Source organism: Leopardus geoffroyi, chromosome B4 (assembly GCF_018350155.1).
Source record: "Leopardus geoffroyi isolate Oge1 chromosome B4, O.geoffroyi_Oge1_pat1.0, whole genome shotgun sequence".
NCBI lineage: Eukaryota > Metazoa > Chordata > Mammalia > Carnivora > Felidae > Leopardus > Leopardus geoffroyi.
The window spans coordinates 61,957,794-61,982,600 of record NC_059341.1 but is presented as its reverse complement, the minus strand read 5'-3'; the positions used below and the strand labels follow the sequence as shown (position 1 = coordinate 61,982,600).

At 34.6% G+C, this 24,807-nt stretch overlaps 1 protein-coding gene across 26 annotated transcripts in view; it reads right to left on the bottom strand.

Moving 5' to 3' along the window:
• The window catches only part of CCDC91 (coiled-coil domain containing 91), a 387,168-nt gene that overhangs the window by 257,871 nt on the left and 104,490 nt on the right, over positions 1-24,807 (bottom strand). For 23 of the 26 annotated variants that reach the window (XR_006709146.1, XR_006709147.1, XR_006709148.1 and 20 more), the window contains 3 exons: positions 3,521-3,681; positions 2,386-2,589; positions 1,352-1,456 (listed from right to left, as the gene is read on the bottom strand). Coding sequence is in view for 23 of the 26 variants with exons in the window: in XM_045465034.1 (XP_045320990.1) it covers positions 1,352-1,456; positions 2,386-2,589; positions 3,521-3,681 (470 nt within the window). In the remaining 3 variants the exon portion in view is untranslated. Of the gene's footprint in view, positions 1-1,351; positions 1,457-2,385; positions 2,590-3,520; positions 3,682-4,534; positions 4,624-6,598; positions 6,617-6,648; positions 6,793-24,807 lie in introns of those variants that run through there. The other 3 variants (XM_045465054.1, XM_045465056.1, XM_045465055.1) reach the window with 3 other exon arrangements.

Genomic DNA, 24,807 nt, shown 5'->3' with positions numbered 1-24,807 from the left:
AATCACAAACCATTTCCCTCCGCTCACCACTCCAACAGCCAAGGAATGCCCTCTCCGACACAGACTCACACATTCACCTGGACCTTATTAAGAACTTTGGTGTAAGTAAATAGCTGGAAAAATTGGAGAAGCCAGAAGATTTATATTGGAAGGAGACTGAGAATTGAGGTTGGGACATGAATTGATTTACATTTTTAAAAACATTACCTGCTGAAATAAAAACTCATTAAGGAGAAGAGCAAGGGTACAGGCTAGAAGACCACTTAGGAGACCATTAAAATGATCTAGGCAAATAAACATCTAAATATATAGTTTGTCAAGAGTAAAAAGTGCTATGGAGAAAAACAAAACAGAATGGGAAGGTTGATAGGGATGTCAGTATTATCTGGAAAGGTCTTCTCTGATAAAGTAGTATTTGCACAGAGATCTGAATGATACAAGAAAGAAAACCATGCAGAGAATTGAGAGAAGAGTGTTCCAGACATAGGGATAAGCCACAATGATTGAGGAGAAAGAGGCAGGGAAAAGATGGGGAGGGAGGTATAAAAGAGAATGCATTGCCTTGCAAACCATTTTAAGGACTTACTTGGCTTTTAATTTGGGTGAGATGAGAAGCCATGAAGGTGTCAGAGCAGAGAAAACACATGATCAGCTTTAAGTATTAAACAGATCACATTGGCTGCAATGGGAAGAATGGTCTGTAAGTGGGCAATGACAGAAGTAAAAAGTTTAGTCAGAAGAGCCTTTAGTATTCCAAGGGAGAGATAAGGATGACTTAGAATAGTGACCCTAATGACAAACAGTCAAAACCTGGACATTTTGAAGGTAGAACTAGTAAGTTTTGATAAAGGAACAGACATGGTTAGTAAATGTATCAGCCTTAGCAACTGCAAATACAGAGCTATCAATTATTGAGATGGGAAAGTGTAGAAGAAACAAGTTTATTAAGAAAATTTGGGGGGAAGAAGAGGAGACATTGATTACAATTTATGAAAAAGGTTAAATATCTCAGTTTGGAATTTACAGGATTCCAAATTCTTTCAATGTAATCACAGAAAGAAAAATCAGAATATCAGTTTCTTCTTTTTCCAGAAAATCAATTTCTAAGTTTCATCCATCAGAAACCATATCTTACACTAAACTGAGTCTCAACTAGCACTCAGGGCTTCTCACAGATTCATACTTTTCAAAATGGCATTTATCATCAATTTCATCCATTGTTGGTTAATTATTTTACATATTTAAGCAAGCATCTGACCCTTCATAAAGTATTTATTGAACACTTTTTGAAATTACACTACATACTTCAGCAAAAGATGCACATATTAAATTTTAAATTCACCGGGTTTACCTGAAGTTCTTTGTATCTATCTTGAAAAGAAATGGCCTCTTGCTCTTTTTCTTTAAGGAAATCTTTTTCTAAGACACTATGCTTTTCCATCAATGATTCCACATCCTAAAGAAAAATCCAAGCATAAATGTTATAATATTTTATAATGGCATACAATATATTCAGTGTTCTCAATGAACACAGCATAAAACACTTGGTAAGGAAAGAACTCACACGAGTGTGGTTTAAAGTTCAACAATATTACAGGTTATATGCCCCCCTATCATTTCCAGACCAATATTAACATTAACATAACACCAAAATTATTTACACTAATAAATGAATAATAGCATCTAAACTAACTGTAATCAGCACAAACTATCTCTACATATACTTTCTATAAATTTGCAAAAGTCTTTTTATAGATATATTTGTAGGAAAAAGAAATGAGAATGTAAATAAATAATTCACTAAAATAGCTATGTATCTAAGTACTCTAGGCAAATATCCCATGATATGTAACTTCCCATAGGGACAAGTCAATGTTACACATCTTCTGATCATATAAGAAATACAACACTACCTGTTTTCAAAGTAAATAAAAATAAATCAGAAGAAAAACATTAGAGGAACAAAATCTAGTAGAGATGTTCACATCTTTAAAAGTACATATCTAAGATTAGCAATTGCTTATCAAAGACTTTTCTAAGTGATACACTCATAAAACTAACTTAAATCTACAGCCAAGGGAAGACAGCATCTTCTTCCCCTCATTAATTCTTATTTTTTTTTATTATTTTTTAAAATTATTTTAGAGAGGGGAGGAGAGAGAGAGAGAATCTTACGCAGGCTCCACATTCAGCACAGAGCCCAATGAGGGGTTCGATCCACAACCCTGAGATCATGACCAAAACTAAAATTAAGAGTTGTACACTCAACTAAGTGAGCCACCTAGGAGCGCCAACTCATGAGTTCTTAATCAGACATTGGGACTATATCAAGTTTCAAGTCTTATACGATTCAAACATCTATTTTTTACGCAAATGTAAATATACCTTTTTAATCCTCTGTTTTTCTTCTTCAGAAACTTTGAGTTTAATCTCCAGACTTGAAATTTTCTGCTGAAGCTGTATGTTTGATACATTGGCTCCAAGATCCTCAGAATCATCCACCAGAGCAATTGTTCCATTACTTTTCTCATCATTTAAACCCAATGGAAAAAGTGAGATATCCAGATGAGTGTGTGTTGATTGCTGAATCTAAACCACATTAAAAAAAAAAAAAATACACAAGAGGGAAAGTTTACACTGTACCAATAATGAAAACATCCAAAGGGCACCAGAAACCACATTTGGAAATTAAGTTGTAGCAAAGGTTCTGAAATTATTTCACCCTTTAAGTAAATCAACAGAAGACCTCAAACTTACAACAACCTGATCTTTGTAGTTAAGAAATAAACTGTCTCTAAACTTTACAGTCTAAAGCATTTATTATTTTGCAAGCAAAGCACTAAAAATTTAAAACGTTTTCTTATGCTTGAAGGCATACAATTAACTATAAACACATCTGACACTCACCAGTCCTTAAATTTATACACACATCCAGAATTTATATATATTTTAAATTGTAAGTCAGAATTTGAAATTTATCAATAACTGCTACTTGATCATCACTCTCTAGTAAAGATAACAGGTGACTCAAGGTTGTGTACTTCACTTTTGAAATCTGGACTAACTGTAACGTCTAAAACAATGCCTGGATCAATAAATATGTGAATGAATAAACCCCATGACTACTGTCTTTTTGGTTTCTACTCTAAAATTGAAATGAACATTCTAATATCTAAAAACACAGGGTTAGCTTCCCTGAACAGAGAAATATTTTTTTTGTAATTATTGTTTTCTTCTGAAGTCCAAGATTTGAAATGCAAAGCTAAGCCAATTTTAACAAATGATATACTCAAAACTGTATTTTGGTAACTATAGCTACTTAAATACTTTGCAATTATGCCACAAAACATATTATTCAGTTTTTGGAATTCTAGATATTAGCCTCCAAGTCAAAATATCTACAAAAATATTTCTTTCAGAAAAATAAGTAAATAAAAAAAAATCAGAAAGGCCTCATTTAAAACCAGCAAGCAATTTTTTAAACATGCAAACTTCTTGTACAAAATACACTTGTCTTTACCTGTGCTTTAGGAACAGTTTGACTGACAATGCTGTCATCTGTGTGTGTATTCTCTGGTGATGAAATGATGGGTTCCGAAGACAGGCAGCCAACTGAAGGAGAAGAGTGGTCATGGTCCAGTATAATCTCAGGAGAAGCTGGAGAAAGATGGACTCCAGATACTAGAGAATAAATAAATAAAGGATTGTCAAAGAGAAAGGAAAGAATAGGTTGAGAGGAAGAAAGAGAATAGAGGGAAGGAAAGGAGAAAGGATAAGGGAAGTAAAAGCAATGAGACTGAAAATGAAGATTCCAGGACTATTCCTCAGGGACCATTCTCTGAAACCTAAAACTAGTATTTCTAAATTTAACATGACATTTCCATGTGAGACCTAGGCAATAAAACAATGTAATAGTGTCTTAGTGTTTACATAATAATACACTACCATAAGCAGTGCATTTCTGACTGAAAGTACTCAAATATATCACCCATCTACATTCAGTTAAGAAAAAGCACTAGTGTGCGTACTAGTCACAGGCATTGGGCACTGAGAAGGTAACAGCGAGCAAGACAGATGCATTCATGCAGGCAATGGCCCTATGACCCAGTTGGCAAGTCAAATCAATTAAATATTTATTACAATAAACTGACCTAAAAGGAGGAATCATTACTTTAAAATAGCTGATCCAACTGCCTCTGTGTTAACTTCTAATAGGCAAAAGAATTTTCATATTAAAATCTATTTGAATTGCTTCTATAAAAAAGTAATGTTGAAATTAGTTTGACAACAAAACATTACTAGATTGTGATTAGGTTCAAATACAAAGGTCATGAAAGGAAAGCTAACTGCCAAGATGAAATAAGACAAAAATACTGATAAGGATAAAATAAAAAGATTATATTACTTTATTTTCAAATGTTCTTCTAAAAATTCAAAAGTATTTGCATTATGTGTTTTCAAGTTTAAGAAGAGTAACTAAATGAATTTTAACAGTAATCCATGTATACATTTTGACATTCTAAATTATAAAGACCTTTATTCCACATTGGCATCAGTGGCAACGTCAGTGAAGTTCTACCATAAATTCTGGAAGGCAGCTCACAATGGAAATTGCATTTTTCCCTGAGGAAAAACATTTATAAGGTCATTAGGTATTTAAAAACTAAAGAATATATCAATTTCTGACTGGTACCCTATAGGATCATTCAATTATCTATGCTATTATTGTGTCATAATGCTGAATTTTTAAGATACTGTATAAGGGATTCTACCTGTCCCACACACATTTCACTCTTTTAACTAAAATACAGAAAACCAGAATTTCAATTCATGCTTGTACTTGATACACCTTTTTCAGAAATTCTTTTTTCTAATCTTCACTATTCGGTATGCTAACAGATTTCCCTAAAATGTCAAAACATTTAGCTTCTAATTCTGAATTATAATTTGTAACAAAAAATATTACTAATGAGTTTTTAAAGGCATGAAAATAAGTACTATAGTACAGTGAGAGGGAATACAGCCTTGTGATTAACAGCATAAACTCTAGAATCATATTGCCGTAGCAGGTGTAGAACAACTAGCAACTTTAACTTCCCTCAGTTTTCTTGTCTGTAAAACTGACAAAGAGGTGGTGATAAGGCTTAAATTGACTAAAGTATGTAAAACACTTAGCACTGTGCGGGTATTATTTTCATTACTACTTCAAAGATCATTAAAATTTGTCAGACAATTACATTTATTTCTGGGCATAAAGGGTATATGTGACTATGATCCTGGATTCAAGAAACTTTTTTTTTTTTAAGGGGAGACTTAAGGAATTTGTCTTTTTTTTTTTTTTTTTTTTAGTTTATTTTGAGAAAGACAGAGAAAGCACCAGTTGGGGAGTGGGGAGGGACAGAGAGAGAGAGAGACAGACAGACAGACAGACTGAATCCCAAATAGGCTCCATGCTGCCAGCGCAAAGCCCAACACAGGGCTCCAACTCACGAAACTGTGGGATCATGACCTGGGCCGAAACGAAGAGTTGGACTCTTAATAGACAGAGCCACCCAGGAGCCCCCTGGGTTCAAGAAACTCTCAAAATACCATTCTGATCTAATACTTGAACATTTTAAAATCTCTTTATGTCACTCATATTTACAGCCATAATCTAAGACGTCAAATTGTCCCAAGTTAAATTCTCACTCTGTAACATATGTTCAAGTATATCATATTAGGAAAAACATGAAGGAAAAGTGGGTAGAATAAAGGGAGGGAGAGGAGAAGGAAAAGAAAGGAAAGAGATACATAAGGGGAAGAGGAAGGGAGAGGCTGAGGGAGAAAAGTAGGAAGAGGAGCAGGGAGGAACCCTCAACCTCACACTTTCCCCTAGCTACCGCCACCCTATCACACTTTCCCTTTAGAACCAAACTTCTTGTCTCCAAATGATTTGCTCCATTTTTTTTTCTTCCTCCCCCAACCCTCATGACTCCACTGGATCCATCATTTAAGATAATAATTTTCCTTTCAGTTACTATTAAGTTAAATGAACACTTCTTACTTGATCTTTCTTTAGTTCTCCAGAGCACTTGCTATCATGATCCTCCCTGTTTCTGAACTTCCTCCCTTGGCACCTGCGATACCACCATCTCCTATATTTCCTCTGAACAGTTTGACTATTTTGTTCTTGTTTCCTTTTCAGGCTCTTTCTCCATTCAATCTTTTTTTTTTTTAATTTTTTTTTTAATGTTTATTTTTGAGACAGAGAGAGAAGAGCATGAGTGGGGGAGAGGCAGAGAGAGAGGGGGACCTAGAATCCTTAGCAGGCTCCAGGCTCTGAGCTGTCAGCACAGCCCAACGCGGGGCTTGAACTCACAAACCATGAGATCATGACCTGAGCCGAAGTCGGTCGCTCAACTGACTGAGCTACCCAGGTGCTCCTCTCCATTCAATCTTAAGTTTCACTCTTCCCTACACCCTCTGATCTTCCCAATGTCCACATTATTATTACCACTTTCAAAACCTATTATTTAGATAATGACCTACAAGCTAATAATATCTAAATTCATATGTCTCAGCACACACCACCTACAGCCCTCCAGTCCCATATACTTACCCAACTACCAGACAGTTCCATTTAGCTGCTTAGTAGTATGTCACACTTACCCATCATATTATAGAAACCTGCTTTGCTTCGTGCTTTCCATCTTAATTAACAGCACCTCAAAGAACTACTTGCCCAAGCCAGAAATGATACCATTAAGTGCCAACCTCACTCCAGTCACACTGTGCTACTAACAGTTCTTATTATGCCATACTGTTCGATACCTCTGTGACCTCACAATATACTACCTAAGTAAAAGCCACAGCTGTGGAGTCAAAAATGGATTCAAATTTGGAGCCCCTGGGTGGCTCAGTCAGTGAGGCATCTAACACTTGGTTTCAGCTCAGGTCATAATCTCACGGTTCATGAGTTCAATCTTCGCATTGGGCTCTACACTGACAGCGCCAAACCTGCTTGGGATTCTCTCTCTCCCTCTCTCTCTGCCCCTACCCTACTCGTGTCCTCTCTCTCTCTCAAAATAAATAAACTTTAAAAAATAATAATAAATAAAAAATAAACGGAAATAACAAAATGGAATAAAAAAATGGAATAAATAAAAAATAAATAAATTTAAACAGTAACAATTTACTCATTACACAGCCTTGGGCAAATTACCTAAACCCATCTAAGTCATAATTTCTTCATCTGAAAATGGGGAAATAATATGTAGCTCAAAACAAAGCTATACAGTTTAAATTAGATGATGTATATAAATCACTTCATTGTACCGGATAGGTACATGGTAAATATTCAGTATATGGCAGTTGTCATTGAAATTATCATTTGTCAACATTCAAAACAAGATTATCCAGGATTCTTTTCACCTGCTCCATTACCACCCAACCATAATACAATTTAAATATCCCACAATCAACATATGACAGAATTTCTAAGAAATAATTTTAATCAAAACATTATATATAATCTATGGAATACATTTAAAGCAATGATTAGGAAAAAATCTAAGTATTGAACACTTTAATCAATTAAAAAATTTAATGAATTAAATGCCTAGCTCACAAACTAAAATAGAAAATTCAAAAAGCATAATAAAGAAAACAAAGATAATACAGATACTGAAGTAGACTAAGAAAGTAAATCTTATTAACAAAATCCCCGAATTTCTAAAAAAAAAAAAAAAAAACAAAATAGTAGCTAACTTATTCAAAATAAAAGAGAGAGGGGTGTCTAGGTGGCTCAGTCGGTTAAGCGCTGGACTTCAGCTCAGGTCACGATCTCAGTTTGTGAGTTCGAGCCCCACATCAGGCTTGCTGCTATCAGCGCAGAGCCCACTTTGGATCCTCTGTCTCCCTCTCTCTCTGCCCCATCCCGCTCTCTCTTGCATGCTCTCTTTCTCTCAAAAATAAACATTAAAAAAAATTTTTTTAAATAAGAGGGGGAAGGTACAAATATACAAATTAAATGACAAGGGGAAATAATTAAAGCAGAAGAATTTTTTTAATACTAAAACTCCTCTGCAGGCTTCTAAGTAAACTAATTTGAAAACTTAAATAAAATCATCAATTCTCCACAAAAATGTAGCTTATAAAAGTTGTTCTGATTAAAGCTTGAAAAAAAAAAACCACTTAAAAATAGATCAACTTCTTTTGGAAAAAAAATAAAGCTATCAGGCAACAACCCCACTGATAAAGCACTTCAAGAAAATTTCTATCAAAAATTCAAAAAATGAATAATCCTAATGCTCTAAAATTGTTACTGAACGTTGAAAATAAAGGAAAATGTCATTAGCGTTATGTAACATTAATGTAACATTGAAAGCTAAGCTTGATAAAGACAGTACAAAAAAAGAATAATTAGAGATTTTTAGAGTATCACTTACAATGAGGTAAAGTTATAAGTAAAATATTAGTAAAAAGAATCCAATACCATATCGAGAAAATGATATGCAATGAACAAGTTAGATTCATTCCAGTAATGCAAGGCTGGTTCACTATTAAGGAATTCATTAACAAAATACTCCATATTAACAGATTTGAAGATAAAAATGACATGATTATTGCCAAGCCTCTGAAAACGCTTCTGATAAAACTGAATACCCGTATCTGTTAAAAACACTCAAGAAAATAGGAACTGATGAACACTTTCTTAACATGATATAGACCTTAGTCCTAAAATCAGCATGTTAATTAATGGAAAAAAACCAAAGTTGTTTCCTAAATGAACAGGAACAAAACAAGGATGACTACTACCTCCACACCATGGAACATTCCTCTAAAGGGACAGGCCAGTGCAGACAAAAAAGACAAATTAAACATAAGTATAAAAACAGGAAAAGGAAGAAAACTATTTCATGTTCCTACTAACTAAAGCAATACACACATTCAATAAAGTAGCAGGATATAAACTTAAACAGAAATAGCAATCACCTGTAAAAACAATAACTATTTAGAGTATATAATGGTAAAGAATACTATCTTCCATAACAACAAAGAAGATAAAGTACTTAGTTACAAATTTAACATGAAATCTGAGGAAAATTTTAAAACACTTCTGAAAGACTCAAAGGTAGACCTGAAAAAAGGAAAAGACATCCTAGAACTGGATAGGGCAACTAAACATCACAAAGATGTCAATTCTCCCTTAGTTAATTAACAGTCCTAATATAATTCCAATAAAAGCATCAATAGGCTTTTTTATAAATGAGCTAGACAAATGGATATTAAAGGTCACATAGAAAAGTAAAAATGCAAAAATGGGCAGGAAAATACTAAACATGCAAAAGTGTAAGGAAGATACTACCCCCTCATTATAATATACCAAATTAAACTATACTAAAACATAGTACAGACCTTAAGACACACTGTATTTTAAATTATATGAACACATACGATAAACCCTTTATAAATAAAACAGTGTGTTGTTTTGGTGCAGCAATAAACAGACCAAAAGAATACACCAGAAAGTCCAGAAATGGACCCATGTATGTGTAAAACTTAGATACGTGATAAAAATGGCATTTCAAATCACTAAGGCAAAGATAGACAGTGCAAGGACAACTGATTAGCCATTGGGAAGAGATAAAATTAGACTCATACTTCACACTATAGACAAAAAAGTAAACTCTAAGTTGATCAGAACTCCAAATACTTAAAAATTGAGACCATATAAATATTAAGAGAAATATGAGTGAGTTCCTCTTTACCTTGCATGTACTAATGGGCTTTTTAACTAGAACTTAATTCCAGATACAATAAAAGAAAAAATTAACAAATGTGACTAGAGAATAAATATATAAAAACTTTGTAGGTATCAAAACTTAACTTCAATAAAATTGTTAAAAGCTAATAAACAAAAAGATGAATAATATGTATCACAGATAAGGAATAATATTCCTAATATATATTAAAAACACTTAAAACTTAAGAGGAAAAAAATTAGGGAAAAAACAGCCTATAGAATACTGGGCAAAAATGTGAACAGACAAGTCACCAAAAAGAAAATACACAAACAGTCCTTAAATACATGAAAAGACGCAGACGCATGCACCTACTCATTTGTCATAAAAGAAACACAGGGAAGAGAATAAAGCCAAAAGTAATGAGACTGCTGGGTGCGAGACAGGTGATATGAAGTGGAAAAACAGAAGAAAGGGATGGTGGAAATACCTTGTCTATCAGTGTGCTTTTTTAATATGGTTCTGACTTTTGAAACCATGTTAATGTTTCACTAGTAAACATAGTAAAATAACACTAAAATCAACAAGCAGGGGAATAAAGGGATTGAATCCTAAAATAAAATACAAAGAGTAATAAATGAACTAAACCATATTTCAAATGAATAATCTTATCACACCACAAAGTGTGGGAGGGGGAGGGGGGGAGGTCAAGAACTAACCCAAATTAATTTGGGACATGGTATTTTGACTATATGTCCTAGGCATAAGAACAAAAACAATGCTAAATATTGAGAAGAGGAAGAAAAAATAAGAGAACGAGAAGGAAGGAAGAAAAAGAATAAAAATAAAGCAAATATGGTAATATGTTAATATCTAAAGAAAATTGATGAAGGATGTACGGGAATCTTTTCTTCATTTCTTACTGCTTTTCTGTAAGTCAAAATAAAAACAGGAAAGAGCAAAAAGAGAAATTATACAATAGAAAATAAGAGATCTGAAGAATTGCTCGTAAGGGAAAAAACTACCTAGTCTAAACAAAAGTCTTGCCTGTGCAGAACTGCTAAATAAAGACTTGATATCATGGAAAACAAGTATCGGAATACCCCCCCAGCAATACTCTTCATAATAGCAAGTAAGTGAGAACAGCCAAAATACCTACTGACAGTTGAACAGCTAAATCAGCTGTGGCATAATCATACATTAGAGTTTTTACATCAGTGAACATAAGGAAACTATAGGTATATGCAACAACACGGAGGAGTCTTAGAAACATAAATTTGGGCGGAAAAATGTAAATCACAGGGAGTTTACACAGTATTGACCTATTTTTATAAGGCACATAAACAAACAAAACTCTTTAGAGATACACATACATATACAATAAACAATATATTTACAAAAGTAAGGAAAACATAACACAAAATTTAAGACAGCAGTTCCCTTTGGAGGAAGGCATAGGGAAAAGACAGAAGAGTACTAGAATTGGTAATATTCTAGTTCTTAAATTAAATGGCAGATTCATGAGTGTAATTTTCAAATATAACCCAGAAAAAAATAAGTACATATACCTAAAAATTTAATTCTGAAGACTTCTTGTTTCAGTGCCCTTCCTGGTTGTAGTACCCTCATGAGCTATGTTATCCCACTGATCAAAACTTGCTCTGGGTAAGATAGGAAGAAACTCTAATTCAAACTAAAGATAAATAGGGATGAATTAGTTCACTCAAATAAATTATGCTTTTCTGAAAAGATGTCAAGAATCAGCAACAGACTAGTAAACACAAGATTTGAAGGCGCAAGCCTAAGTGGCATCCTGCTAATCACAATATTTATTCCAGAGACAAAAGAAGTTGAAACTCAAATGCCTAGAATTTACATATGCTTTCAACTTATGAGGTATTAGTGGAAGTTTTAGGCATTTGTTTAACTGAATAATATGAATGTTTACTGAATATGTCATAATCCACATCCTACTTTAAAAATAAAATGAGAAAACAAATGGGTAGTGCCATGGAAAGAGAACATATAAATGCATTACTCTCTAAGTGGAAACTAGATATGTTCAGTTAAGCCTCTAAGTTTTTCACTGTGCTATAATTCACACATTTTCCCTGCATTTTAGGTGACCATCCAATGGCAGTAATTTACCCTAAAAAAAAGCTACATTGGTAAATACTGTCCATATACAGAGAGAGACTAAAATATTATTCAATAATAATGATGGGGCACCTGGGTGGCTCAGTCGGTTAAGTATCCGACTTTGGCTTAGGTGATGATCTCATGGTTCGTGAGTTCAAGCCCCACATCAGGCTCTGACGGCTCAGAGTCTCCGCCTGCTTCAAATTCTGTGTCTCCCTCTCTCTCTGCCCCTCCCCCGCTCACAATGTGTCTCACTCTCTTTCTCTCAAAAATAAACATTAAAAAAAATGTAATAATAATGATGGTACACATTTCACATGTCTGCTTAGAAAATTACAAATTCCAATATGTAAAATATAATTATCTTCTCACCTAGCCAGAAATATACAGCTGTTAAAGTTTCAAACTGCTACAGTATTCTTTGGTCTATTAAAAAGCTGACTGGTGTCAGTCTTCATGTTAAAAATCTTTATAAGATCAAGTATAACCAGCAGCAACATCATCTACATAAAAACTCGGCCAAATTTTTTTAAGAAGTGAAAATATACAAAATCTTGCTTCTTTGGGTATTTTGTTTGATTGCTTTTAAATCTTAAGCAAGAAAGAGTACAGACACAATTTGCTTCATTTCAAATGTGAAATCCTTGGTTTTCTAAGACAGAGAATACAAGGTCAGCATATACTCATTACAGCTATAAAGCTAATCAAAAGTGCAATGAATGGCACATCTTCATCTTTCACTTTGTAATGGTAATCAGCAAAGTCATCGGGCATATCATTTTTCATTAACAGACCTCTTCTAAAATACAAAAAAAAAGCCCACTACGTCAGAACACCGCATAAGCAAAGGAAGACCAAGTTTCCAAATAGTATGCAATTTTTTTCCAGTAATTCCGCCTGTGGTCAACTCTGTTTTGTTTACATAAGCATAATAACTCTTGTAAAATCTAAACAAGAAACAGGTGTAAATGCTCTCATGCACTCTTAACTGTGCCCAAAGAAATCTGTTGATCTCCGCTAATGGTTAATAATTCACAAAGAGAACGTGAACAAAATGGTAATCGTTTTTACAACTTTTAACTTAAAAAATAATTTTGGACTTTTTCATTCAGACATTCTATTTTTTAAATTTTTTTAAGTTTATTTATTTTTGAGAGAGAGAGAGAGAGAGAGAGTGCGTGCACAAGCAGGGGCAGGGCAGAGAGAGAGGAAGACCCTGAATCTGAAGCAGGCTCCAGGCTCTGAGCTGTCAGCACAGAGCCCGATGCGGGGTTTGAACTCACAGACCACAAGATGATGACCTGAGATGCAGTCGACCGCCCAACTGACTGAGCTACCCAGGCCAGGCACCCCCAGACATTCTTTCATCCAATCGAGGCTCCTCTTTTTCAGCACACTTTCACTTCACAGAGGCTGGTGATTACCTTACACAAACTGCCATCTCCCTGAAATCCTCTGATACCCTAATTTATTATCAGGTCTATGCATGAACCCATTCTTCGGGTTCAGAGCTCACTGCTGAGACTTTGAACTTCACTCATGTAAGGAAATCACTCAGTTACAGAAAACAAAAAATATGCAAAAACTGAGGACTATCTATAATAATAATAATAATATGAAGGTTTGTTAGTAAATATAAAATAAGTGGATAGGTTTTTTTATTTTAAGTGGCAGAAAACAGTGTTTAGAAAAGTGTTACTTATATCCAAGAAGGTTCCCTTCAAGAAATGCCCCTTGATTTACTATTTAATGGATGTGAAGATATTACCTAGGATATCTAGATTAGAGACTTAAGGAGAAATATATAATAGCTTTTAAAAGGCTAAGACACAAGAACACAAGGAATAGATTCAGTCACTTTCTTAATAAAAGAGGGATTACAAAATTCATGAAATTTCTACCAATATAGTTATTTTTAACTACTCTCCAGAGTATTCTGTAAATACAGGCTCCACCTCTTCTTGCCTCTTTGAGGAATAATGGTGTGTTCCTAAAAGCAGTTTAGCAACACCATACACTACAAATTATAATGAGAAGTTTTTTGAATTATGCACATGACTAAAAAACTATGTTTCAATTCATAAAAGAGACATACAGAAATAGAGTCTTCAAAATCCATCACTAGAATGGTCAACACAAATTCATATCATATAATAGAGCTTTTTGAACAGGGAAATTAAAAAATAATCTACTTAAATCCCCACTATTTCTTCATTATCATAGTAGGAAGAAAATGCCATAGCAACCAAAAAAAAAAAAAAAAAAGAAACTAATAAAATGCAGACAGTAGTATCTAATGACTCTAATAATTTTGAAAATTATAGGAGAAATATCTCAGAACCATAAATATATCTTTAAGCCAACTTACTATCTGAGATTTGTAATCTTTCAACTCTCGCTCACACAAAAGTGACCCAACATAGGCAAATTCTAAGCAATTTCCAAAGAGGAGGAAAAAACATGTATCACAACTTAAGTTAAAGCAGTATGTTAAACTGATTTGTTGAGGCAGTTTTTGACTTCCCAGTCTGTGGAAGCTGGGTCCTTACGAACTTCTTGTAGAAACCAAAAGCAAAGGCAAGCAAAAATAAACAAGTGAGACTACATTAAACTAAAAGCTTCTGTACATCAAAAAAAAACCATAAACAAAATGACAGAGCAACCTACCGAATGGGAGAAGACATTTGTAAATCATATATCTGATAAGGGGTAATATCCAAAAATTATCAAGAATTCATACAACTCAACAGCAAAAAAACAAACAATCCCATTTTAAAATGGACAGAGAATCTAAATAGACATACATTTTTCCAAAGGAAATATACAGATGCCCAAAAGGTAGATGAAAGGTACTCAACATTACTAATCACATGGAAAATGCAAATGAAAACCACAGTGACATATCACCCCACACCTCGAAGGAACAGTAATACTAGAATGGCTATTACCAAAAAGACAAGAAATAAAAATTGGAGAGATAAGTCATAGGAATGTCATGTACAGCATAGTGACTAAAGTTAATAATACTGAATTGCATATTTGAAAGTTGCTAACAGATCTTAAAAAATATTCATACGTAAAAAAAAGTAAGTAATCACATGTGGACGTTCACTAGAAGTATTGTAGTGATCATGTTGCAATATTCAGGCGTACCTCATTTTATTGAGTTCGCGTTATTCCATTTTGCTGATACTGCATTTTTTACAAGTTTAAGGTTCATGGCCACACTGCATCAAGCAGGTCTATCAATGACATTTTTCCAACAGCATTTCCTCACTGCATGTCTCTGTGATACATTCTGGTAATTCTCAAAACGTCTAAACTTTGTCATTATTATATTTGTTATGATGATCTGTGGTCACTGATCTTAATGTTAACTACTGTAATTGTTTTGGAGCATCACAAATCATGCCCATATAAGACAGCAAAGTTAATCAATAAACGTTGTCTGTTCTGCTTCACCAACCAGCCATTTCCTCATCCTTTTCCCTCTCCTCAGGCCTCCCTATTCCCTGAGACACAACAATACTGAAATCAGACTAATTAATAACCTCACAATGGCCTCTAAGTGTTCAAGTGAAAGGAACGGTTGTACATCTCTCACCTTAAATAGAAAGCTAAAAATGATTAAGCCTAGTTAGGAAAGCATGTCAAAAGCTGAGGCAGGCTGAAAGCTAGGACTCTTGTACCAAATGATTAACCAATTTGTAAATGCAAAGGAAAATTTTCTTGACGGAAATTGTTACACCAGCAAACACACAAATGATAAGAAAGCAAAACATCCTTGTTGCCGAAATGGAAAAAGTTTTAGTGGTGTGGAAAGAAGATCAAACCAATCATAACATTCCCTTAAGCCAAAGCCTAATCCAGAGCAAGGCCCTAACTATTCAATTCTATGAAGGATGAGAGAAGTGAAAAAGCTGCAGAAGACAAGTATGAAGCTAGCAGAGGTCGGTTCATGAGGTTTCAGAAAAGGAGCCATCTCTGTAAAATAAAAATGCAAGGTAAAGCAGCAAGTGTTGATGTAGAAGCTGCAACAAATTATCCAGAAGACTTGCTAAGATAATTAATCAAGGTGGTTACATCAAACAACAGATTTTCATTGTACATGCAACAGCATCTACTCCTCTATTTTAAGAGGATGCCACCTAGGACTTTCATGGCTAGAGAGAAGTCCATGCCAGGCTTCAAAGCTTCAAAGGACAGGCTGATTCTCTTTGTTAGTGGCTAATCCAACTGGTAACTTTAAGTTAAAACCAATGCCCAGTTAGCATTCCAAAAACCCTAGGGCCTTAAGAATTATGCTAAATCTACTCTCCTACATTCTATCAATGGAACAACAAAGCTTGGATGACAGCACATCTGTTTACAACATGGTTTACTAAATATTTAGAACCCCGTTAAGACCTACGCTCAGAAAAAAAGATTCATTTCAAAATATTACTGCTAACTGACAATGTACCTAGTCACCCAAGAGCTCTGATAGACGTGTAAATTGAGATTCATGCTGTATTCATGCCTGCCAACAACATCCATTCTGCAGCCCACGGATCAAGGAATAATTTTGACTTTCAAGTCTTATTATTTAAGAAATACATTGCATAAAGCTACAGCTGCTGTAAGCAGTGGTTCCTCTGATGGATCTGGGCAAAGTTAATTGAAAACCTTCTGGAAATGATTCACCATTCTAGTTGTCATTAACAATACTTGTAATTCATGGACAGAGATCAAAATATCAATATGAACAGGAGTTTGGGAGAAATGGATTCTAACCTTCATGGATGACTTTTGAGGGGTTAAATATTTCAGTGGAGGAAGTAATTGCAGGTGTGGTAGAAATAGGAAGAGAGCTAGAATTAGAACTGGAGTCTGAAGATGTGACTGCATTTGTGCAATCTCATGACAAAACTGTAACAGATGAGGAGTTGCTTCTTACTGATGAGCACAGAAAGTGGTTTTTTTTTTAACGTTTATTTATTTTTGAGACAGAGAGAGACAGAGCATGAACAGGGAAGGGGCAGAGAGAGAGGGAGACACAGAATCGGAAGCAGACTCCAGGCTCTGAGCCATCAGCCCAGAGCCCGACGTGGGGCTTGAACTCCCGGACAGTGAGATCGTGACCTGAGCTGAAGTCGGACGCTTAACCGACTGAGCCACCCAGGCGCCCCAGAAAGTGTTTTTTTGAAATGGAATTTACTCCTGGTGAAATGCTGTATAGGTTGTTGAAATGATAAGAAGGATTTAACACATTACATCAATTTAGCTGATAAAGCTGTGGAAGGGTTTGAGAGGACTGACTCTAATTCTGAAAAAAGTTGTGTGGGTAAAATGCTATCAAATGGCATCATATGCTACAAAGAATTCGTTCACAAAATGACGAGTCAATAGATGTAGCAAACTTTTTTATTATCTTAAGAAATTGCCACAGCCATCCCAACCTGCAGCAAATACCACCCTGATCAATCATCAGTGATGAACACTGAGGCAAAACCTTCCCTACCAGCAAAAAGGTTACATATGGCTAGCTGAAAGCTCACATGATAGTTAGCATTTTTTTAGCAATAAAGATTTTTCAGTTGGGGCACCGAGTGGCTCAGTTGGTTAAGCATCCTACTCCTGATTTCAGCTCAGGTCATGATCTCACAGTTAGTGAGGCTGAGCCCCGCATGGAAGTTGGGGGGAGGCTGTCAGCTTCAAGCCTGCTTGGGGCTCTCTCTCCTTCTCTGTCCCTCCCTTGCTCCTGCACACATTCTCACTCTCCCTCTCAAGATAAATAAATAAACATTAAAAAAAGATTTTTAATTAAAGTATGTACTTTTTTAAAGACATAAGGTTACAGCACACTTAATAGAGATAAAGTATAATATAAACATAAGTTTTATATGCACTGGGAAACCAAAAAAATCATTTGACTCTCATTATTGCAATATTCACTTTATTGTGGTGGTATGGAACTGAACCCACAATATCTTCAAAGTATACTTGTATACAAATATCAAAGTATTATGTTGTACACCTGAAATGAATATAATATGTCAATTATACATATACATACATAGTTTTTTTAACTCATTACAACATGATGAGGTAGTTAAGGGAAAAAAGTGCTTGTGCTCTTTTTGTGACTCCTTTATTACCTATTCACTTATTCAAACTACAATTGCAGAGTTACCATTACTATCAAGACAATGAAAGATCTGCAACCTTTTACTTTGGAAAATTTACCCCAAGAATATCTCATCAGTATTGAAATAATGAAAATAAACAAATAAATCCTTATCTAAAGTACTAACTGGTTAGTATGCTAACTGGTTAGCATAAAATGCTAATGTGTTACACATAATTGGTGTTTAATAAACCAATTTTACTCTTGAGAATTTATTTAGATATTTCTTGGAAATATTTTACATATTAAATATTTTAAATATAACATAAAAGGGTAATTGTCCCAACACAGGGTAAAATTTGACTCAGAGATATAAAGGGAATACACAGGAAAGATTTTATTCTATTCCAACAACGAGGGAACCAAGGAAATGTTATAATCAGTCAAAGGAAAATCCAAAATAGCACAAATTCATGATGATTAAGGAATATTGAAATGAATAGCAATGGACATGAATTTTTTTTCCCCAAAGGAGAGAAGGAAGTCGATCAAAACTCTATTAGACATCACAGAATTTACATGTCTATCGATTACATATAACTTACAGAAAACTATAAAATGTAAAATAGCTCAAAGTCGGTAAACAGGGATAAAATCAGATAACCCTGAGACCTCTGCTCAGTGTTAACAATGCATAGTTTTCATTTGAAAAGTTTTTTTCTTTATGACCAAAAAAGAATAGCTCAAATTTCAGTTAAGCCAAGTGAAATAAAGGGGGAGAGAACTGCCCCTGACTGAGTATAGAGTCTGCACCAGGCATTGTAAGAAATATTGTGTGTCAACCAATTCGATCCTTACCAAAACTACAATTTTATAAATGAAGAACCTAAGATTCAAAGTTTATTTATTATGTCCAAGATCTCACAGCTAGATCAGAATACACGTCTGTTTGACTCCAAAGCTCACACCCTTCTTTCTATAATGATTAAAAAAAAAATTACGGGGCATCTGGGTGGCTCAGTTGATTGGGCATTCAACTTCAGCTCAGGTCATGATCTCACCGTTTGTGAGTTCAAGCCCCGCGTCAGGCTCTGTGTTAACAGCTCAGAGCCTGGAGCCTGCTTCAGATTCTGTGTCTCCCTCTCTCTGTGCCCCTGCCCCACTCACACTCTGTCTCTCTCTCTCTCTCAAAAATAAAGATTAAAAAAATTTTTTTAATTAAAATCATGTAGATCTTTGCCATTTGTGTATGTATGTGCATGCACACAAGTGTATGTGTGTGCGAGCACATTTAGGATGTAAACAATGAGAAATACAAGACAAGGAATCAAAATATAGACCACCTAATAGTAAAAGCATAAAGTTGAAAAAAAAAAAGAGAGATAAAAACTTAAGTATTTAACAAAACTAATGTTCTCAATGAAATGTATATTTAAATGATAACAACAACAGAAGTTACTGTTCTGTTATTCAAAGTCTAAAAAGAAAAACATGCCTGAATAGCACATATGCAGTAATTTATAAATGTCAATTAAAAGAATAAAGTAAAAGCAGCAGTTCTCAAATTCTTAACCATATCCTATTCCCAACAGAAAACAAAATAATGGAAAACAAAACTAGTTTAAAGTTCACATCCACCCTTCCAGTTACTCAAATGGTAAAGGAAATGTAGTTATAGTATGGGAATATTAGCAAAATGCAAGTCTCAATTACTTCTTCTTTCCTCTCTTTCGTTAAGCCTTCAATGTAAAGCTTGCCACAATTTCTATTCTCTTTAAGCTGTGGAGATATTTTCAATTCTATGTGTACTTTTTTTCTTCAATTGCAGATTTCTTCTCTGATTCTCTGAAAAGAACTACTATTCTCACAATTTTCTTCCTATATGCCCATGATATTCTTGCTCTAAATCTTTTTATAATGTATATTAATACTTTTGACTTAATCACTATGTGCCTTAAAATTAAAATATTTTTCTTTTCTTGTTACCTAAATCATAAAACAGAAATATAAACAAACTTCATTGCAACATACTGACAAGTAACAGTAGATCACAAAAAGAAATTCTTATTTGTCAGAAGCTAACTCAGCCTCCTAAAGTGAAATAAATAGTCTCATAATAACTTCAGACTTTTCAAAGAATGAGCATCATTGTATACAAATAAAACTGTTCACGGGGCGCCTGGGTGGCTCAGTGGGTTAAGCGTCTCATTTAAGCTTAGGTCATGATCTTGCAGTTCATGGGTTCAAGCCCGTGTCAGACTGTGCTGACAGCTTGGGGCCTGGAGCCTGCTTCGGATTCTGTGTCTCCCTCTCTCTCTGCCCCTGCCCTGCTCGCACTCTGTCTCTCTCTGTCTCTCAAAAACAAAAGAAAAAAAAAACAAACACATTAAAAAAAAGTTTTAAAAACAAATGAAACTGTTCACTTTAGAGTTTTGCAGTATTTTGCCCACATTTAAGTCTGAAGCATCTATACTACCCAATAGAGTGCTATATTTAAGTATCCCCATCAAAGTTAGCCAGCATCTAATGACTGTGTATATAAAACATGTATGTAGCTTTTATAAACGTTATAGTCCTAACAGTTTTCAACAACAGCAGACCAGCCTTCTCTAAAGCAAAATTTGGGCCTACTACATTATCATAAACTTCTTAACTCTACTGGGTGTCTATATCCCCTTTCCAACAAGTTTAAAGCAACAGCAGCTATTAGACACCTAAACTCTCAGCTTTTCCTCCAAGAAATTGTGTATGTCCAAATGCAGAAGAAATGTTATTTTAAGATCTATTGTCATTATATTCATTAAAATTAATGAAACATAAACTGAAATAAACTGAAAACGGCTTACATCTCAAAATAAAAATAAACAAGAGGCAAATGCCTTCACCTAAGGAATGTCTGTCACAGAGTCCAATTAAGTACCAAAGTTATGCTTGTTGATAAGCATAGAAGACTTAAGCAAAAAAGTGAAAATTAAAAAAAAATTTTTTTAATGTTTATTTTTTAGAGAGAGACAGTGTGACTGGGGGAGGGGAAGAGAGAGAGCGAGACACAGAATCCGAAGCAGGCTCCAGGCTCTGATCTGTCAGCACAGAGCCCAACATGAGGCTCGAACCCACAAACCATGAGATCGTGACCTGAGCCAAAGTCAGACGCCCAACCGACTGAGCCACCCAAGGCACCACCCAAAAATGGAAATTTTAGTAAGAAATACAAATGCTAAAAAAACATATACTTACAAACTCATGGAATTGGTGCAAAGCCTTATGAATTGTTCATTTAAGGGATATATCAGTCTAAGGTTTAGAATATTCAGTATTTAACTCACCAAAAGTAGTGATAGTTAACTGTAATATGGTCTTCCATCTGTAATTAACAAAAAATAAAACACAATTGTCTAACACTGACTTGATGAAAGCTTAATTTATGGTTTATGAAGGGTATAGTTTAGAAAAAGAAAAACTCTGGGGCACCTGGGTGGCTCAGTCAGTTAAATATCTGACTCTTGATTTTGGCTCAGGTCATGATCTCACAGTTCATGAGATTGAGCCGTTATAGGCTCTGTGCTGACAGCATGGGGCCTGCTTGGGATTCTCTCTCCCTCTCTCTCTCTCTCTGTCCCTTCCCCATGTGTGCGCACATGTGCACATCCTCTCTAAACAAACAAACATTTTAAAAAATTATGACAATCAAATAATATAATGACTGGAGAATTGCTTTAAAAACTAAAGTTATCAAGAAGAATCATCACATAGGTGATCAAATCATATAGGTATGCAAAGTTTCCTAAATAAAAGAGAACCATTCCAAAGGCAAAAAGAGTGAAATATAAAATATTAATTTATCCAATATATTTAAATAAAAAATACAAGCAACCAGATAGAAGAATGGTTGATCAGCTACACAAACTTAAATAAAAGGAAAGATATATAGACAAATACTGGCAGAGTTCATCCAAGTATTATCCAGGGAAAAGGACACTTAAGCCAACATTTTAAGTTATTCCAGTCCTCTTGGCAAATCCACTTCTATAATGTGAAAGAAACATGCTCTCACCATAAGTCATTAAATTCAATTTATTTATTCTAATTCCATGTTCACCACACACCTTTTGATCACAATCTGGTTACCATTTGTTCTGCCTATAGGTAGAGAATGGAATATTCCATTATCTGGCAGAGAAATTTCTCATTGTAAATTAATAAATTGGCATTCTGGTTCTATATTTAAGCTTAATATGCTTCGTCTATCTCTGAAAAATGAATCTGCTCTCAATATACTGACAAATATACAACCAAATATACAAATATATGTATTTATATATATACTCAGCAAGAACCAGTTCCCAACTTTGAACAGAGGCAAATTTAATGAAAAAAGATGTGCCCATCTCTGAGGATTCTTTCAAGAAAGTGTGCCAAAATTCACATGTTGATACAACATCCTAGTACCTGTAACCAAGACAGCATATATAAGAAATTTTACATTTTACAGTTAATGAGAACTAAAAAAATTCAAGTGACTTGCCTAAATTATCCTGCTAAACAGTAACAGATGAAGATTATAATGGACCTTTCCTGATTCCTAATAGCAGTTCTTTCCCTACCTCCATAAGATAATACCATTTGGGTGAACATTCCATGAAACTTTTCAAGTTTATGAAAACAGTTATATTTCAGAGATTAAAAATTTTGCTTCATTAGAGGCTATTTACAGGAAGAAACAGTATTTGCTATTTCACAGGGAGTAGTATGAAGTCCAGGCAAAAGAAAGGAGGAAAAGAAAAGAAAAGAAAAGAAAAGAAAAGAAAAGAAAAGAAAAGAAAAGAAAAGAAAAGAAAAGAAAAGAAAAGAGAAGAAAAGAAAAAACAGAGACGAGAAGAGAAAAAAACAAACAAACATATCATTTCAGAATAAACCTACTTTTATTTAATCCTCATTGTTGACCATGCATAAAAGTGTGCTTTTGTCCCAGATTACACAATTCAAAAAAACTAAGTAAAGCTTGGCCATACTTGTGGAGATGGAGAAAGACTGACTGATAATCGCTATTTCTATAGATAGACATTAAGTACAAAAAGGTATAATCACAAAGGGTAAAAACAGGGAGTGTTAGAAGAGTGCAGGAAACCTAATTTGCATCAGGCATCCTCAAAAGCTATCATGAGTGTGGTATAATTTTATCAAGAAAGCAAAGCTTATTAGTATTCCACATATAACAGCAAATATGTGCCTAGAAAATACCCTAAAATTTTGAGAGAAATACCTGTCTCAGAAATAAATTTTCTACCACCAAAACAAAACAAAACAAAACAAAACAAAACCCTTTAGGGCACTTCTATTAGTCACTTTAATTGTTAGTAGAGATGATCCTATGTATTACAGGATTAGCTATGTTGAGAATAGACTGTTGTGGGCAAGGGCAGAAGATCTGTTTTGTATGCTTTTTCAGTAAAACACTCAAGAGATAATAGTGACCCAAACCAGGATGATAAGTGTGGAAGTTCTAAAAATTGACAAAATACTGTATATATTTTGAAAGAATAGGCAACAAGATTCCCTGGTTATTCAGATGTAGTGCAGAAGAGGAAAAAGAAGAATCAAGGATGACTCCAGCATTTTGATTAAGTGAATGAAAGGATGCAGTTTTCAACAATTAAAATGGAAAAGCCTGCTGCTGGAAAAAAAGGCAGAAAAGGAAGAGTTCAGATCTGGACTTTGTAATACCCACATGAGGGTCTTTTATTTCCACCTAGACACTTGGACTCTTAAAACTATCCTGGACCATAAAGGGGCATCAGACTCATTTGTAATACATAGGACAGAAACATAGCATCCAAGCAACGTCAAAAGTTTCTTTCACAAGAAAAGTTCCAGCAGCAATAAAAAGGCTTAGCCTCTGCCCTCAACCCAAGTCCCAGCTCATGTGCAAGTAGACAAGGTCCTCATAGGCAAGGGTGAAGCCCATTTTGGCTTGGAAGTCAGCCACAAGCTCCATAAGAGTGAGAATCTCTTGAAACAACCTAATGGGCATTGCTATGAGGGTCTCAAAATAGACATGTTTAGTTACAAAAATTAACATACTCAGGAAAGTCCGAAACTATGCCTTCCAGCCAAGTGCATACAGCTCATTCACAGAGCCCCTAGACAAGACATAACTTATTTATCAGGGTCATTTTTTATCCTGTTGCCTGGTAACAAGGATGGCATTCCACTTCATCATGTTCCCAGGGGGCAGAGAACCAGAAGGTGTAACTCAAAAGATGTATCTTTAGAGAAGGACATGTTAATTTAGAACGTCTAAGAGACATCCAAGTGAAAACAGTGGGCAACCTATAAGATTATATGAATCTAAAGAGACTAGAGACTTAAATCTATTAACAATAGTAATCTTGACAAGAAACAAACAATTGAAACAATAACATGCAGCTTGACTACTTGTAAAAAAGATTATTCAAATGTGCCTCTAAAGTGTTCCCCCCGCCAGGATACAACAAAAAGAGCTTATTTCACCCTAGAAAGACATATCGTTGCCAATATATAAACATTAATTTTCATGAAACAATATGCCATGTATATTTTAAAGTTAAAAATCTAAAGCAAAAATGGCAATAAAATAAAGATGAGGGGCTCCTGGGTGTTTCAGTCAGTTGAGTGTCTGACTTTGGCTCAGGTCATCATCTCACCGCTTGTAAATTCGAGCCCCAAATCGGGCTCGCTGCTGTCAGCCTGTCAGCACACAGCTCGCTTCAGATCCTCTGTCCCCCTCTATCTGCCCCTTACCTGCTTGCACTCTCCCCAAAATAAAAACTTTTAAAAATAAAAAGTAAAAAATAAAAAAAT